The 18,579-nt window shown below is 46.5% G+C and overlaps 1 protein-coding gene across 3 annotated transcripts in view; it reads right to left on the bottom strand.

Annotated features, from left to right (window-relative positions):
• CLPB (ClpB family mitochondrial disaggregase) overlaps positions 1 to 18,579 on the bottom strand; it is a 165,643-nt gene that overhangs the window by 22,124 nt on the left and 124,940 nt on the right. For all 3 annotated transcript variants that reach the window (XM_059708558.1, XM_059708557.1, XM_059708556.1), the window contains one exon: positions 8,899 to 9,013. In XM_059708558.1, the coding sequence (XP_059564541.1) occupies positions 8,899 to 9,013 (115 nt within the window). The remainder of the gene's footprint in view (positions 1 to 8,898; positions 9,014 to 18,579) is intronic.

Raw genomic sequence — 18,579 nt, 5'->3', positions numbered from 1 at the left:
CTCCTCTCCAGAAGGATGTATTTAAGGGTAAGGAAATTACATGCCCAAGTATAGAGTGGGAGAATCAGACTCAGAAGTATCCTCAAGTATAAAAGCAGGAGGCAGAACTATCAGAAGATGAACCATTATTGAACAGACTATCTACTAGGCACAGTTGGAAAAAAAATCAACATTTTATTACTCAAAACCTACATAAAGAATTTCCAAGAGGAAATTATCAGCTCTATTATTCTCAACAGGAAACTGAGGTAAGAGAGAAAGAGATCTGCCTATGTTACACAACTAGATTACTAGTTGACTGGCAGAGATGAAAGACTTGCTTCTCTCTCTAAACTGGTCCTTTTGCGCCACATAGAGCTGCTTAAAGAAGCAAGCATCACTCTGGGTTACATTAATGGTTACATGGCAGTCAGAGCACGAGGGGATAGGGCGCTATGCAATGTCAAGGTCAGTTTGCAGATGGAACAGCATGTATGGTCTGGTCCCCAGAGAGTCAGGGGGAGATTAGCAAAGGGATATATGTCAGAGGACAAGGCCCAGAAACTAAGTCAACTGAAAAAAGAGTTGATGGCTTTAGGGATGTGTCTGCCAGTCTTGAGGTATAAAGATCCTAAATACTATACTGTATGTTATGTATGATCCATATGGTTGGGTTTCAAAGAAGAGACTGCAGAAGCCAAGGAAGGCTTTTGGAAGAAGTGGGACTGATAATGTACCATGGAGGCTGGGTAGGATCTGGAGAGCAAAGGTGGCCAGCATGACAGAAGTGGAGACAGGAACACACAAGAGCAGCAGTGGGTGGGGTCAGATTACAAAGGTCTCAAATACTAGGAGCTCAGGTCCATGCTGTGGTCTTTCTTTCTTTTTACTTTTTCTTTTTTTTCCTGTGGTCTTTCTCATGTCAATCTCTAATGCTGCTACTTCAAATACTTTCTAGTTCTGGCCTCAGCAGAAACAGGTGGAAACTGTGTGACTTATGGAAATCAGACTAGCCACTTTGCCTGCCTGGGAGCTGCTCCCTGAAAAATCCCGAGGGGCCCGAGAAAACGCCATCCGACCTCTCCCCTGGGCTAGGTCCAAGGCATCACTAAACGAACTGGCCCCGTGTTCTGTAAGGCCTGGCTCTCCAGGGACCCCAGAGCCCCACAGGTACCTGAAGGCTGAGGATGAAGGGGAGGAGTCCAAGCTTGGGGGAGAGGGAGTCCCCAAGTGTCCTGAATAAAACAAGAACCCAGGGGTGGGGCTATTTGGAGAGGGAGAGATATTATAAAATAGCAAGGCTAGACTTTTGCAAACACTAGGTGTTGATGTCTGTTGGGGTGGTGGTGAAAGGGATCATCTGAAAGGAGTCAAATTCTTCTAAAAAATGGCTGAACTGAGAATCTAGGTTGAAAAGAAGCTGAGCATAAACTGGGTTCAGGCTTCGTGAGGTATCTGGAGAGGAAGAAGTGTCCAGGTATGACTTAGGTGGCTGGGGCTCCCCAGGTGTCATGCACCTGAGGTTCTGATCTGGACTTCTTTCAGGGAAGCTGTCCAGCCCGCCGAGAACTGCACACTACAGGGCGATGCAGTTCTAACACACCGAGGAGAATGTGCAATTGGATTGTGCCTGCGGCCTTCTTTCCTCCTTCTTTTCTAATAATGCACCTGGGAGAAAGCTCTTTATAATGCCAGGCAGACCCCTGCACAGCTGTCACTGGTCAATTCTGCCAGACCCAGGGCATGAGTCTGGGGTGGACTTGATCTGGGCCTCCTGTGAAACAGGAGAAATGCCAACCATTAAACAATTACAACTCTGGATATTTCTAATAATATCTGAAGAGAAAAACAGCCAAGCAGATGGTGTCCGACAGAATGAAAAATGGAAGCAGCTAGGAAGGACTGAGGAAGGTGGGCACCAGGAGGTGTGGTAGGCAGGGTGGCTGAGGACAAGGTTGGGAGCCTGGAGGGTCCTGTCAGGGCAGGACAGAGGCTGGGACAGACAGAGACCTGAACAGGCCCACGTAGGATGCGGCCATAGGTACTGGCACTCTCACTGTGAACCAGCGAAGGCAGTATCTCACTCTGCCAACACTTCATGATCTTTAAAGAACTTCTGTAGACATAACTTCATTTGAGCCTCCTTATGAACCTATGAGGCAGGCAAAGCAGGGAACTCTATAGATGAGTTAATATGTACAAAGAAGTTACACAGGTAAATAAATGAAGACCTTGGGCTTTACCCCCAGCTCTGGCTATCTTTTGAGGAGTTGAGGGAAAGCAGTTGGCTTGCCTCAGCCACAGCATCTCCTCATACCCTTGCCTCACCTGGAAAACTGTCTGGCTCGAGCAGCCATTCAACATAGGGTTTCATGAACCTCTGTCCCCTGACCTCTGCTCTTGGGCATGAGATAATGCCAGGGTCCCCTTTATTGGCTGGTCTCATCCCTGCAAGCAGGACCAGTGCCAGTGCCTCCTTGCTGGGTTCTTCCTACAAGATCACCTGCTCCTGGCCATGTCCACCACTACTGGACCCTCTTAAAACTTACCTGCAACAACTCTTTTTGATGAACTCCACCCACCCACATTGGCCACCTTACTCCTAGGGTCTGTATTCTCTGATCTGTGTTCATCTAGGGCAGCAGTTCTCAACCTGTGGGTCGCGACCCCTTTGGCGGTCGAATGACCCTTTCACAGGGGTCGCCTAAGACCATCCTGCATATCAGATATTTACATTACGATTCATAACAGTAGCAACATTACAGTGATGAAGTAGCAACGAAAATAATTTTATGGTTCACAACATGAGGAACTGTATTTAAAGGGCCAGAAGGTTGAGAACCACTGATCTATGGGGTGGCAGGTGGAGAAGGTAGGAGTTACAGGAACTAGTTTGGAGCCTTGACTCTGCCACTTAACTAGTTGATTGACTTTGAGTAAAACAGTCCCTTAAAGCCTCATTTTTTTTTAAATCTATAAAATGGGAATATAATACATAGTCAACCCCACACGAAAATTAAACAAGTTAATGATTATGAAAGCATTCTGTAAATTGCAAGAAGTGGAATAAGAGTAAAAATAATGGTAGTCATAGTGCAGCAGCGGAAGTAGCCATTACAGCTTTAGTATTTTATAGATATCTCTTTCCTCCTTAGAATAAGGAGAAGCAGGTATTATCTCCATTTTGCAGAAGAGGAGAATGGGCTCAGAGAGGGGCAGTGTAAGGGGTTTCATCACCTGTGCCTTCGTATCCAGGGGTAGGGTGTGCTCCAATCTCATTGTGCATTCCATGGGAGCAGTACCAGGAGTCACACTTCCAAGGGATGTTTGGGAATAGCCTAACAGTGGCATAATGCTTGAGGACTAAACAAATTAATCCTTGCTCTTTCTGGAACTACAAGAGGGAAAGAATAGGTACTTTATGCCCACTTTACAGAGAAGAGTGAGCTTGGATCTAAGAGTCTCCTATGGCTTCAAGTAGTTATTACTACCCCTGGGTGAAAAGGCTCCTGCTCTCTTCTTAATCCCTCTCTGGGAGCTTATCCATTTGTTCAGAAAATAAACTCTGCGATGGGTGCTGGGGCACCTACAAAGAAACCTAAAATAAGGTCTGTGTCTTTTTTTGTTTTGTAAATTCTCAACTGAGGATACCCCCCCCCCCCGAACCCTCCCCATTGATTTTTAGAGAGAGAGAAAGGAAGGGGGAGAGAGAGACACACATGGATGTGAGAGACACACATCGATTGGTTGCCTCCTGCATGTGCCCGGAACAGGGCTAAGGATCGAACTTACAACCCAGGTACATGCCCTTGACTGGGAATCAAACCTATGACCCTTCAGTGAGCAGCTGACACTCTAACCACTGAGTGTGGAGGTGGAACTATAAGCAGTTTCTAAAGTAGTCACTACCACCCCACAACTCAGAAATGACCTGGATAGTTCTCAGTTCAGAAATAGGACTCCAAGGGAGGGCCCAGGGCTTGGGCAGATTACGTTTTGGATTAGTCAAAGAGGGAAGCGAAGCATGAGATAGGAGGGTGCACCGACTGTGTGCCAAGTGGCTGATGCTGAGATTCTGAGTTCGGGCCCAGCCTCAGCACAGAAGAGCAGTTGGGATAGTAGTGTTTCCCTGGGGGAGTTCAAGGGCTTCACAGTCAACTGCGACCAAGTGCAATAGGTACTGGGGACAGGCACCCGGAAAGAGGGAGCTGCAGGGAAGCTTCCAAGTGTGCTGGCTCATCTGCTGCCCAGAGAAGGCTGTTCAGAGCAAGTTTGGGGAATAGCATGTCCACTGGAGGGGTTGAAGGTCAAGTAGTATGGGTGTTGTAATGAACTATTTCACGACAGTCACATTCCCAGTATGCTGTGAACTACTAGAGAGCAGGTGTACAGCTTCTCCTTTCTCAAAGCACGTCACAGAGGTGGACAAAGGGCCATATCAAATTAATTAATTCAACAAACTGCACTAAGCATCTACTTTGAACAGGGTGCTGTGCCAGAAATTGTGACAACAAAAACAATTCAGCCATGGTCTCTGCCTTCAGAAGTCTACAGTCTATTATTGCTCCTGAACTGAGTAAAAGCCAGCCAGAGTGTGGGAGAGAGGCAGGGCTGGGGTGGGGAAAGAACCAAAAGAAAAGGAATTCCACACAGATGGCAGCATCAACAAATGAAGGCAGATCAACAAAGCATGTGCAGGAAAGCAAAAGCGGCTAGGGTGGCTGGTGGCATCACTGGTGGATGCAGGCCAAAGTGGGGCAACAGCAGGGGTGGGTCTTGTGTGCTGGGCTAGGGCAACAAGGGCCACTCAAGGGTTTTAAACAGGGGGGTTTGTTACAAAGCTCACTCCAGCTAGGAAGAAGCAATTATACCGGAAGAAAAGGAAGCAGAGAGGCCAGTGAGGCAGCTACTGTGTGGTTCAAATGCTGAGCTGGAGCAGTGGTATTAAGAACAGAGGAGAGAGGCCAGATTTAAGATGCATGTAAGAGGCAGAATGATAGAACTTAATATTTGATGAGGGAGGGAGGGGCCAACAAAACATCTAAGTTTTTATTTTGGCGGTGCTTTTACTGAGACAGGAACACAGGAGGTGGGCAGGTTGAAGGAGGGGAGCAGAGTCTAGCGCTGAATGTGCTGAGCAGACAGCTAGTTGCCTTTCTGAAGAGGATGGTGGGAAACAGAGGCTCTGGAACTCCCAGGAGGTCTGCCCGATAGGGCATCCCCACCTACCCCATGACCAGGAACAGCTCTGGATTCTGGAAGGAAAGCCTTGCTTTCAGTGCCAAGCCTCTGGCTTATGGTATGCAGGTTGGCCCTGCTTTGGCTCCAGTGACCCAAGAAGACCAGAGAGGCCACAGGGGCCTGGTGTGTGGGGCTGGTGCGTTATCTCCACCATTTGTAAGGTGGTAACTGCGCGCCAGCCTTGCTAGAAAAGCCCTGCAGCTGGGGATCACACTGATAAATTCACTGTATTACTTTGCACAAATCAATATCCCAGCACTTACCAGGGGTTGATGTGACCGAAATTGGTTTCAGCCAATTCGAGAGGGTAATAAATGGCCATTTATCAAATCAATTCATTCTGCGGCACTTCTCTGGCTGCCCATCCTCATGGTACCCCTGGGTGCCAGGGTCCACCCAGCTAGTCCCTAGCACACATCTGACACTAGCCTAGAGGACCCAGTGAGGCCTGGCCTAGCCTCTACATCTGCCTCCCATTCTTGTACCTCCTTCAGTCTAGAGGTCCTGAAGCACTGGCTGCTGCCTGCCTACCACAAACCCTGACCCAGAGAGTGCCTCAGGCTCCACTTGGGTGGGTAGCTGGGCATTATCTGGCCATTATCAGTGTGATCCCCAGCTTCAGGGGTTCTAGCAAGGTGCGCACATAGTTACTGCCTTACAAATGGAGGTGATGATGGCTTACCAGCCCCAGAGCCCAGGATCCAATTGCCTCTGGCCTTTCCGGAGTCAGTAGGACCATGACAGGGTCACCTTACATACCACAGGACAAGGAGCAGGGCCTTCCTGATCTGAGGCAGATTTTAGGTGACAGAATGGAGCTTTGGATAGAAGAAAGCACTGAGGGCAGACATTCTGATAGCCCTTGGGAGGTGGGAAGCTGAATCATCTACTCTTCCTTGGGTCCACTCAAGGGGAGGCAGAGGGGTGGGCAGCAGAGGTCTGTAGGACTAGGGAAAGACACAAGCCCGGGGCTGGGACTACGGGTCAGTCCCAGCTTGAAGGAAACAGCTGTGGGCCTGACCTACAGAGCACAGTGCCCATCCCTAGACGGTCAACATCTTAAGGACAGGGCCTAGGTTTTTATTCAGTGCTGCCTGGCACCCTGGGAAGAGCTTTAGAATCAGGCCGTCTGGATCTGCTCCCCAGGATACAGGCGAGGAAACTGATGCTCAGAGAAGCAAAGTGACTGGCCTGAGTGACACAGCTGGTAACTGCTGACCTTGCTATTCAAGCCCAGGTTGGTTGAAGTCTTCCCATCTCTCTCTCTCTCTCTTTTTTTTTTTTTTTAAAATATTTGTATTGATTTCAGAGAGGAAGGGAGAGGGAGAGATAGAAACATCAATGAGGAGAGAGAATCACTGGTTGGCTGCCTCCTGCCTGCCCCCTGCTGGGGATCTATCCTGAACCCGGGCATGTGCCCTGACCGGGAAATGAACTTTGATCTCCTGGGTCGTAGGCTGACACTTACCCACTGAGCCACACCGGTAGTGCGAAGTCTTCCTATCTCAATGTCCTTCTCCTCTCCCCCCAACTCTTACTTCTGGGAGCTTCGTATCTTATAGGCTTGAGAAGCAAGAGGTCAGAGGAGCAGGCAGCATGCTGGTAAAGGGCCGTGTCAGAAGCAGAGGGAAAATACTATGATGGCAGCGGCAGTTCTGGCCCAAATGCACAGGAGACTCCAGCAGGAGATGCTCTCTTAGATCTCTGCCCAGGTAATCTATCTCTCCATGGGCTAATCCTTGTCTCTCCAAACCCTGAGAGCTCCCAGCATCTCCCGTCCTGCCACTTCAGACACAATGTTGACAAAGAAGTGGGAGGTTGCCACCTCTAAGGTGGTAGCTGAGGGTGGAGGGCAGCTTGGTGAGGTTTGGGCCTGAGCAGTGGAGCCTTGTATATTCAAAAACTCTTTCCCTGGCTCCTGTGTCAGCAGGAAGCCTTCTGACCTCTAGTTGTGAGGCAGCTCTGATCATTGGGACACTCTTTTTTTTTTAAAGGTAACTTTATTATTATTATTTTTAAAAATGTTTTTATTGATTTCAGAGAGAAGGGGAGAGGGAGAAACATCAATGATGATCGCCCTAGCCAGTTTGGCTCAGTGGATAGATCACTGGCCCACTGACTAAAGGGTCCCAGGTTTGATTCTGCTCAAGGGCACATGCCCAGGTTGTGGGCTCGATCCCCCATAGGGGGCGTTCAGGAGGCAGCCAATCAATGATTCTCTCATCATTGATGCTTCTATCTTTCTCTCCCTCTCCCTTCCTCTCAAAAATCAATAAAAAAAAAATATAAAAAGAAACATCAATGATGAGAGAGAACCATTGATGGCTGCCTCCTGCAGGCCCCCTACTGGGGATTGAGCTGCAACCTGGGCATATGCCCTGACTAGGAATTGAACCTTGGACCTGTTGGCTCATGTGTTGATGCTTAACCATTGAGCAACACCGGCCAGGCAGTAGACACTTTTATCTGCTGATCAGGTCAGGCCCCTGACGAGGGGCTCATGGCAGCTACATGAGTCCCACTGGTATATGTGAGAATGATGAAGATCAGGCTGGGCTCTGTGTGTCACAGGGACAACCACCTTCACTTTTCAATTACTCCTCTAATTGGTTTCCTAGCACTGAAAATGCCACCCTAGAATATCCCAGGGGAGCACCAGAAGTTCAGCCTGATGTCTCCTTTCTCAGTGAGAAGAACCTGGTACTTTCTTTGGCAGTTGCTGGACTGCATCTGCTGCCACCAAATACTTGGAGAGAAGAGGCAGCAACACATGAGTGGGACTGACCGAAACAGAGCAGGGCAGAGTTTTTTAAACTTGAGCTGAGCATCAGAATTACCAGCAGGGACTGTTAAAACATGGGTTGCTATGCTCCATTCCCAGTTTCTGATTCCATAGGTCTGGGGTGAGGCCTGAGATCTGCATTTCTCACAAGGTCCCAGAGGATGTTGATGATACTGATTTAGAGACCATGCTTTGAGAGCCTGCCTTTGGGGATGTCCCCTTTTCTAAGCTGGGCATGGGTTCTGCTGCCCTTGCTGCCTTCGAGATCACCCTCAGGGAGTCATGTATCTGGGTCAGAAAACAATGGAGAGGCCACCATCTTTAGCAGACCCTAGTCCTATATTTCTTTCCAGTGGGTTCGGCATGGGCAGGAGGGCTATTAGATGAGGGGTTATACCAGTGGGTAGTCTGGCTCCCAGGGGTCAAAGTATGGGACATAAGACTTCTGAGGTGAAGAAGAAAGCACTCAAGACTGTTCAGGATGTTTTATCTACAACTGAGGCAGTGGCAAAAGACGAAAGTTCTGGTTCTGGCTCAGCTGCTACATTACTAGTGATGGACAAGCTCTCATTCCTCTCTAGGTCTGTTTCCTCACCTGAAAAGTGGGGGCATGGGGAACAGTGGACCAGATGAAGGTCAGAGTTAAGTTGTAAACACAGGAAAAGCAGCCTTGAGCAATTATTTAAGTGCTCTGTGTCTCAGCTTCCCAATCTGTAAAATGGGGACTTAATGGTACCAACCTCACAGGAAGGGAGGATTAAATGACAGAACACATGCAAAGAGCTTATTACAATGCCTGGCACATAGAAAGTATGTCGAAAAGTGTAGTTATAATATGCAATACGGTTGTGGTGACATCAGGATGCACATTCATCGCCAGCATCTCCCGTGCTCACCTGCACCCACGGTGGCAATGGCACTCTCCTGGCCAATGATGTGCTCCTTCAGCCGCTGCTCCAGTGGGAATCGGCGCCGCTCCTCAGCTTCACGCTTCCGCTGCTTCTCCTGGTACTGTGGGGAGAGAGCAAGGTGCTCAGGAGTCCGGGCCCAGCAGCACCCTGGTTTTATTCTATCCCTGACCAGGGGATAAAACACAGGCCTGGCTCCCCAGGGGTCAGGATTCACAGCTCTGGCTCATGACCCCTGGAGGCCCAGTCCTCCCTCAGTCCTCTCGTTCTACCCCTCACCCCATCTCCTTATCTCAGGTGGCCACTGCTCAGAGTGCTGGCTAACTCTGCTAGTAAAATAAGTACCACTACTGAATTAAACCTTGACTCTGAAGTCTGACAAAAGACCTGGGTTTGAATGCCAGATTTATCACTGACAAAATATGCTTATCACCTGAAGCAAGTTACTTCACCTCAGTTTTATCTATTAATGAGGGATTAAACATGATGATCTATATAATGTGCCTAGCATCACGGCCGGCATGTAGCAAGTGCTCAGCAAGTATTCTTTCCACTTATTCTCTTGAAAACCTTTTTGGTTTTCAAACCAGAGCTATGAACACCCTCCACTTCAATGATACCGCATTTCAATTAAACACAATTATTCAGCAATTGCTATGTGCTGGGCCCCATGATGGGAAGGTGGGGCGGGGAGAAGGAAGAGAACTGTGCTCTGCCCCCTGGGAGGTTCTAGTGATGCTGAATATTTGGCATGTGCTGGCCTGGGCGTGGTCCATCTCAGTAAAGGCAGAAGCTCCTGAGCTTGGTCACACTGCGAGGAAGAAGACGAGAGTAAGGCCTTGCCCTCAAGGAGCTCAAAGGCGGGCCGGGGAGGTGAGGCAGGGTCTGTGCACAAATATTGCTCAGGCAGAACCATACAATTTCCTCACAGTTCTAAAGCATGCATGCCCATTCCTAGCCCTGTGCCTATCACTACCACCTCCTCCACCACCACCACCCCCCAAAAAAACAACAACACTCCAACTACTTGAAAACAAGTTTGTTGTATAAGCCTGTATTCTAAAATCAGTGATGAGCTCCCTGAGGGAAGGCACTATTTTTCACTATTTCTAGCACAAGTCCTGGCACAGTGGAGGCATCTAGTGAATGACTGCAAAAATGAATTGAGCCCGCCTCTCCCAGGCCTTCACCACACTATTGTCTGTGTCCATGGGGTATGCATACATGACAATATAAAGAGGAACTAACAGCTAGACTGGGTGGTGTAGGAGTACAGAAAAAGAAGTGAAGGATACACAAAGTATGGAACATTTTTTGGGGTGTAGGCTTCCTGGGAGACGGGAAGCTTGCAGAAGCTGGAGTAGTGGGCTAGGTGGAAGTTGTGGGACTCTCTGGAGACCAGTGGGGAAGGGTGAGTGCACGGATACCATGAGAAAGCACTTATGGAAGCTGGGGGGCAGGGGAAGAAAGCAGGTCTTGGAGTAGAGAATTCAGGAGGCTCTCTTTCCCTCAGACCTCTAAACACCAACAGACTTCTAGAAAGCATGCTGCCAAGGTAAGGCCCTGTCACAAAAGTTGTGGTTGCAGATTGCTCTTGCGGGCAGAGTGGATGAAAAATACCTGCTGCTTGGGCAGTGTTTTCCTGTTATGGTAGTGACCTTGACAGAAGTTAAAAAAAATAAATAGCAAACAATCCAATTTTGGTTGTTGCTATCAGTCTGTAACTGAAAGCTCCCATCAGTCCTGGGGTTTCATGTGGAGCAATAATTCGGCGCCGATCCCAGTGGAGCGACGCTTGCCGGTTGGAATCCAGAGTGTCACTGTGCAGCTCCCTCAGGCGCCACATACATCACCTGGCTCTGACGACTCTAGTCATATATCTGCCTCCTCCTCCTCCTCCCTGCCCACCCAGTCCCTCTCAGCACGCGGTCCACTAGGCTAGAAGGCTCTGATGGTGAGAAATACACAGGCCGGCTGGTACAGCTCCAGCTAGTGCACTGGCCAGCTTACAGTCAGTCAGGCAGACCATGGAAGGAGCTCGAAGCGATGGAAACTGGTCTCCACTGGTTTGTTGGGTCTGTTTTCTCACTTCTCCTCAGTGATGGGTATCCCCACCTCTAAGCCTTTTGCTCCCTCTGCTCCCTCACCACAGAAGTCTCTCCACTCACACCCACCTCCAAGTGCCTTGGTGATCTCAGCTTCAATACTGTATTGTCTAAGAACCCTCTTGTAAGACTTCCTGCCTGCCGCAGGCCCTGTGGAGCACTTATTTGACTGCCTGTTTCTCTCTTTTCTAATCCATAAAGTTCTTAGTGACAAAGACTAAGTTGTATTCTTCTCTATAGCTCCAGCACTTAGCACAGGGCCGGGCTCACAGAAAGAGTCAATACATGTTGCCAACTGAATGAGATAACAACCATTTGTGGACTAGCTTCTGTACGCCAGGCACTGTACTCAGTGTTTTATACACAGCATCGTATTTTTATTTCCTCTATTTTATTCTTTAAAAATTTTTTCTTTATTGTTGAAAGTATTACAGATATGCCTTTCCCCCCCAATGATCCCTGCCACCCCACACCCGCCCCTCCCAGGCCTTCACCACACTATTGTCTGTGTCCATGGGGTATGCATACATACACATATAAGTTCCTCAGTTAATCTCTCCCCATCCCCACCCTCACCTTCCCTCTGAGATCTGTCAGCCTGTTCCATGCTTCTATGTCTCTGGATCAATTTTGTTTATCAGTTTATTTTGTTCATTAGATTCCATATGAGTGAGATCATGTGATACTTATCTTTCTCTGACTGGTTTATTTTGTTTAGTATAATACTCTTCAGGTCCCTCTATGCTGTCTCAAAGGGTAAGAGATCCTTTCTTTTTTACAGCTGCATAGTATTCCCTGGTGTAAATAGCACAGCTTTTTTAAACCACTCATCTACTGATGGGCACTTGGGCTAAGATTTACAATCTTAGCTATTGTAAACTGTGCTGCTATGAACATAGGGGTGCATATATTCATTCTTCTTTTTTTAAAAAAAGTATTTTCTTTATTGATTTCAGAGAGGAAGGGAGAGGGAGAGAGAGATAGAAACATCAATGATGAGAGAGAATCATTGATCAATTGATTCCTGCACACTCCCTACTGGGGATTGAGCATGCAACCCAGGCATGTGCCCTGACCGGAATTGAACCTGGGACCCTTCAGCCTGCAGGTCAACACTCTATCCACTGAGCCAAACTAGCCAGGGCTCTTCTTTTTTTGTTAATCCTCGCCTGAGGATAGTTTTCGATTGATTTTAGAGAGTGGAAGGGGGAGGGAGGGAGGGAGAAAGAGAGAAAGAGAAACATCAATGTGAGAGAGACACACTGGTTGGTTGCCTCCTACATGCACCCTTGCACCCTGACTAGGGATCGAGCCTGCAACTGAGGTAAGTGCCCTTGACAGGAATTGAACCTGGGACCTTTCAGCGAGCCGATGCTGTATCCACTGAGCCAAATTGGCTAGGGCCATATATTCTTTCTGATTGGTCATAGCATCATATTTAATTCTTACAGTTGTCCCCATCTGAAGTTTGGCTCCTCCTTTGGCTCACAGTGGCACAAGGCATGTAGCGCAAAGAAACTGCTCCAGACAGACCTGAATTCAAACCTCACCTCACCTACCTACTAGCTAGCTGACCCTGGGGCAGTTAATTTACCTCCTTGAATTTTATTTTCCTCATTTATAACATGGGGCTGGTATTCATACCTAACTTGCAGGATCCTTGGGGATGTTGGTGGAGATTAAATGAGATAGTGTATACAAAGCACCTGGCAGAGTCTCTGGCACACAGTGAATGTGTATGTGGAAGTGGTATGTAAGAGACTCAAGGGGAGGAGAGCACAGTAGCTGGCCCTTGGAAGGCCTTTGATAAATGCTACTTCTCCTTCACTGCATTTTGATAATTATGTAACCCAGTGCCATTTATTTATTTATTTGAACTCTTTACCAAAACTCTTTAAAATAATGTAATCTGTGTGGAGCTCCATACATAAAAAGAATGGTTGCTCTGGCTCAAGTAGAAGCCAGGAGCTAAGTCCACTTGGATGCCCCCACTGCCCTGGAAGTGGCCCCTGACTCCTTCCCCTAGGAGCCCAACAGGGCACAGTCCCAACACCAACAGGGGTCCGAGGACACCTACTATGGCTCATCTCTGCCTATCAGTTTTCGTTACGTGGTACAGAATTCCTCCATTGATCTGTGGGCCTCATAGAACTTACCTTTTTCCTTTGCTGCATGCTAAGCCTAACATGACTTTGTCACCACTTTCTTGATTTGGGTACAATGTTCATGGCCTCCTTGTCTTCTCCAGGGAAATATTTCTACTTCCTGTAACTCTTCTTCAGAGTCATGATTTCAGGCTATTTTAGAATTCCTGTTATTTTCTTGGGCAAGGAGAAAGGGTCCTTAACTTCTATGGGGGTCAGGGTGGGGAAAAGTTACACTGTGATTTGGGTGGTTTCTCAGGAGCTTTCCAGATAGTCCTGGGAAAGAGTTAACCTACAGCCTAAATCTAAGCATGTCTCGATTCTCCACCAGCCTGGTGGAGATATATGAACTCCTAAATATTTATTCAGAAAAACTTTTGAAAATGCAGAATTTTGGATAAAAATGTACAGGATACTGAGATTAAACCAGATAGGTTACAGATTCATTCTCTTTTCCTAATGCTTAGCACAGGCTTTGTATAAAAAAATGTACTGAATGAATGACTTTTTAACTATATGAGCCCAGGCTTGTGAAAGCTAGCCAGTGGAAGAACCTAGAAAAGGAAAATACCTGGTTTGCATATACTCTTCTTGGGAAAGAGAAGAGAGGGGAAAAGGCACTTGGGAAGGGTTCCATAAATAGGGACTACTATTGTTCTTGGCTTTTTGAGGAAATGGGGAGGAATGGACTAAGGTCAAGGCCATGCTTTGACAGGGCTCCACAAGAGAAGATAAGTAGGTGACCCAGCCTACAGAAGCAGAGGGTACTGGGCTGAGAGGCACTAGGAAGAAGCCACCCAGGAGCGCAGGAGTGGGGGAGTGATCATCTTCTTAATAAAAGCCATATGCAATTAGCTTCAGAAGCCCTCACCTGGAGCCAGCAGCAACCAGCTCCCTATGCTGCATCTTGGCTGGATATTTGCTGCCACTGGTTTCCATCACTCTTGATTTAACATGGCACCCCTCCTGGCTGTGAGTGCATTTACAGGAAAGGGCTGGGAGGCCGAGGCAAAGCCTAGTTGGGCTCGCTCAGAGGTGGGGAGTGTTACAGGGAGAGGGGGTATGTCAGGCACCATTACTGTTGGACATCCCTTAGAGAAAAGGTCTGATAATGAACCTGGCAGTGTGTTCACTGAGAGGGTAGCTGGGGCGGGGGTGGCAGGCATAATGAGACTCTGGGCAAGAATGGGATAGGTATGGTGGAGGGAAGAGAAGAGAGGCCAAGCTGCAGTTTGCCGCTCATGAGAGTTCAGGGCCACAGAACATACTGGCTGCTCACAGACTCAGATATGCCCTATCCTCCTGGCTCCTTGACTCCAACACCAGCTCACATCATAGTTATGCCCTGAAGCTGGGGATCACAGAGAGCTGGGTGGGGAGGTCAACAAAAGGGACCAAGGGGCAACAGATGAGACTAGGGAGGGGGATGATGTAAAGAACCCTGAGTGGGAGGAATGACGACAAGGTGAACTCAGGGGATCCAACAAAGGAGCCTAAGGGATGCACAGCCGATGAAAGGAGACGGGAATGAAAGTTTCTTGAACTGGCTCATAAAGGACACATTCCTAGAGAGGAAGACTGGGCACAGAGCAGGCATCAGTCCCATCAGACTTGGTCATCACTACCATCAGTATCTCGGACTCCGTTCTCCTCTCTTCCAGACCATCCTCCTGTTGCTGCCAGAGCAATAGTAACATGTAAATCGGGTCATATCACTCCTCTGCAAATAGCTGGGTTGATCCAGAGACAAGACTGGTGAGAGAAGGTTAAAAGGGGCAAGTGAGAAAATGAGTTGTGTTCTTCTCAGTGCATCAAACCAGGAAGCACCTGATACTCTGTATCCTATAACTGGTGACGTTAACTTTGATCACTTGGTGTGGTTGGTGCCAGGTTTCTCCTCTATCATTTTCCCCTTTGTAATTAATAAGTATCTTGTGGGGTAAAAATCTGAGGCAATGTAAATATTCTGTTATTCCTCAAACTTCCATTCACTAGTTTTAGCATCCATTGGTGATCTTGCCTGACTTGGGACCAGCTGTTCTAATCCTTGCAGCCCTATGAAGTTCAGAGGATTTCATCCCTCAAAAAAAAAAAAAAAAAAAAAAAAAGGAGGTAAAGTAAATTAAAGCAAGGTTCCACTGGTAGCAAATAATAGAGACAGAACACTAACGGTTGTAGCCTGACTCCAGCTCCTGCACTTTCATCCTGGAGATAAGACCTGTTCCCTGCCTTCAGGGAGTTCAGAATCTATTCAGGGAAATGAGACTTAAAACACAAATTTCCTACCTCTACTTTTAACATAGGACTTCCTAATGAATTTATTGAAAACAAACACCAGACGGTATTCTTGCCAAAAATGCATAATCTGAGTTGATTATAAGGAAACCTTAGATAAACCCTAATTGAGGGACAGCCTACAAAATAATCGGTTTGTACTTGTTAGAATATCAAAGTAATGAAAGACTGAGGAACCGTTCCAGATCAAAGAAGACTAAAGAGACATTGACAACTGAATCCAACTTGGGACCCAGGATTTTCTTCTCTTTACATATGTTTTTATTGATTTTGGAGAGACAGAAACATCAATGAGAGAGAAACATCGATTGGCTGCTTCCTCTATGCCCCCTACTGGGGATTGAGCCTGCAACCCAGGCATGTGCCCAGATCAGGAATTGAACCGGTGACCTTTCAGTTCATGGGTCAACGCTCAACCACTGAGCCACACCAGCTAGGCGAATTTTCTTTTCTTGTAAAGAGAATTATTGGAACAACTGGAGAAATCTGAATAATATCTGTAGAGTAGTTGGGATCAATATAATGCTCTGATTCTGAGGCTTGTACTGAGGTTATGTAAGAAAATGTACTTGTTTTTTTGAAAATTCATATAAGTATTTAAGGATAAAGGGGCTTAAAATGTATTAATTACTCTCAAATGATTCAGAAAAGAGATATAGCTCTCTCTCTCTATTTATGCATATTTAAGTAATAAAGCAAGTGTAATAAATGTTAATGATTGGTAGTCTGCATGAAGTGTTATAGTAAGTCATTGTACTCTTTTTTTGAAATCATGTAAAAATAAAAGAAAAAGAGCCCAGTATAATTTTACCCTTGGGGAATGGGGAGTACTGGAAGGGAGTAGAAAGTGAGCTTCTGCGTGCTTGTAATAGTTTATTTCTTGCCTATTACACTAATATTATGGGTGCCTTATACGAGTATATTTCAATAAAAAGTTTTTAAGAAGTTAAAAACAAAGGAAGGACAAAGCCTGTCCCCATAAAGCAAAGCACTGTCTGGCCCATAGTAAACCTGTAATGAAGGTCAGATAGTGTTTTCATCCCCACAGGACTAAGCACAGGGCCAGGCACCAGCACTCAAAATGAGACGCGTAGCAGGGAGCAAGCTGGAAAAGGAAGGGAAGAAACCCCTTTTCACCCTAAACCAGAAGGAACATAACCCTCCTACCCTCCTGCATACCTCACCCCTTCCCTCCTGGAAAGCTTTCTTCAGCTCTGATGGGAGCACCCAGGCTCGAAGCCTTGAATGGGGGGCCCAGGGGAGCATTGCATCCCAAGCTACCCCTGAAGCAAATGAAAAAATATAGACATAGGAAATGTGCTTGTGCTTCTGTCACTGGGATATGCAAATAAAATATATATGATAGGTCTATCTGCCTAATATTCCTGCCAATTCATTCTCTGGGTGTGATTAAAATGAGCAATAAATTCCTCGTGAGTCTCGGTGGAGTGAGGATCTGGGAGTAGAGATGCGGGCTGGCACCAGCACGTCCCCCTCAGCTGAATATTCATCATGGAATAGCTCCCCATATTTTTGTTTTATCTGCCATCATGTGCACAGAGATATATTTCTACCTCTCCTTCGTCACTTAGTTAAGACATGAAAATGGTCTACGCTTTAAGTATTAAACTCTCCATCTAGTGCAGGGGTGGGGAACCTTTTTTCTCCCAAGGGCCATTTGGATATTTAAACATCATTTGTGGGCCATACACATTTATTAACTTAAAAATCAGCCTGCTGTATTTGGTCAAACATTTAATTAACTCACCCCTAATGCCTTGGCAGGGCCAGACCAAATGATTTTGCGGGCTGGATGTTCCCCACCCCTGATCTAGTGAGATCACAGGCTACCTTCTCTATGAAGCCTGACATGCTCATTCTGCCTGGAGGAGACCCATGCTTTCTTGAGCCCCACAAAATCTGTGTAGACCCCCTCCCCTAAGGCATAAGTCAGTCTGTGGGTATTAGAGCTGGGAATTCCCGCCTCTCCCCATGCTCCTCACATGGCCCACTCAGGGGACAGGAGCTGGGCTTCATCTACCTCTGGATCTTCTTGGGGGTCCCAAAGAGGCCGAGAGAACTAAGTAAACTAACAGTGAGGAGTAACTCATTTGGGCCAATTAAGGTAACAGAAATTTTAGATAAGCAACACCTTTTGAAAGGCAGAATAAAAAAAAAAATAGGCTAATGGATAATTTTAAAATAGGAAAGTCATCAAGAAATAACATTAAGTGAAAAAAGCAAGATCCCAAATGAGGAACTAGATCATAACTCAAACACCTTGAGAGTCACGTAGAAATATACATATTTGACAGACAAGCACTTACAATAGGGGATGGGAAGGCCTGTGGCTAGACAGTCCACACTCCAACCTCTAAAGCAGTGGTTCTCAACCTTCTGGCCCTTTAACTACAGTTCCTCATGTTGTGACCCAACCATAAAATTATTTTCGTTGCTACTTCATAACTGTAATGTTGCTACTGTTATGAATCGTAATGTAAATATCTGATATGCAGGATGGTCTGAGGTGACCCCTGCGAAAGGGTCATTCAACCGCCAAAGGGGCTGCGACCCACAGGTTGAGAACTGCTGCTCTAAAGCATTACATTGACATTTAAAAAAATTCTAGCTGGCAAAATAAAATATGGCTGCCAGTTTGAGATCCTTGGTATATACAAAAAGTCCACCTATATAAATATATATAGGTATGGTCCAGAAAAGGTATAGTATCATAAGAAGAAATCTCTTATTTATATTTCAATAATTATTTGTAACAACTTGATTTTCTCTAAGTCACCTGCTTGCTTTCTTTCAGCTTCAGTTTCCCATCTGTAAAATGGAATAATAAGAGCTGCTTCATATGTTTGTTATAGGGTTAGAAAAAATATATATTAGAGCACCTGGCATAGTGCCTGGATACATTGATAAATGGTACTCACTATTATTAAAAATAATTTAAAATATTAATAGTGGTTACAAATAGGTAGAAGGACTAGAATGCTTTTAATTGAAATTTAGCTAGTTGACATCTCTTCCAGGAGGCCTCCCTTGGTCTCCCAGGCAGGATCAGAGGCCACCTCTGGGTTTTCAGTGGTCTCATGGTTCGCTTGCCTGTCTCCTTGTCA

The sequence above is a fragment of the Myotis daubentonii genome, chromosome 9 (genome assembly GCF_963259705.1).
Source record: "Myotis daubentonii chromosome 9, mMyoDau2.1, whole genome shotgun sequence".
In the NCBI taxonomy this organism is placed as follows: domain Eukaryota; kingdom Metazoa; phylum Chordata; class Mammalia; order Chiroptera; family Vespertilionidae; genus Myotis; species Myotis daubentonii.
This window is presented reverse-complemented; position numbering and strand designations above follow the sequence as displayed.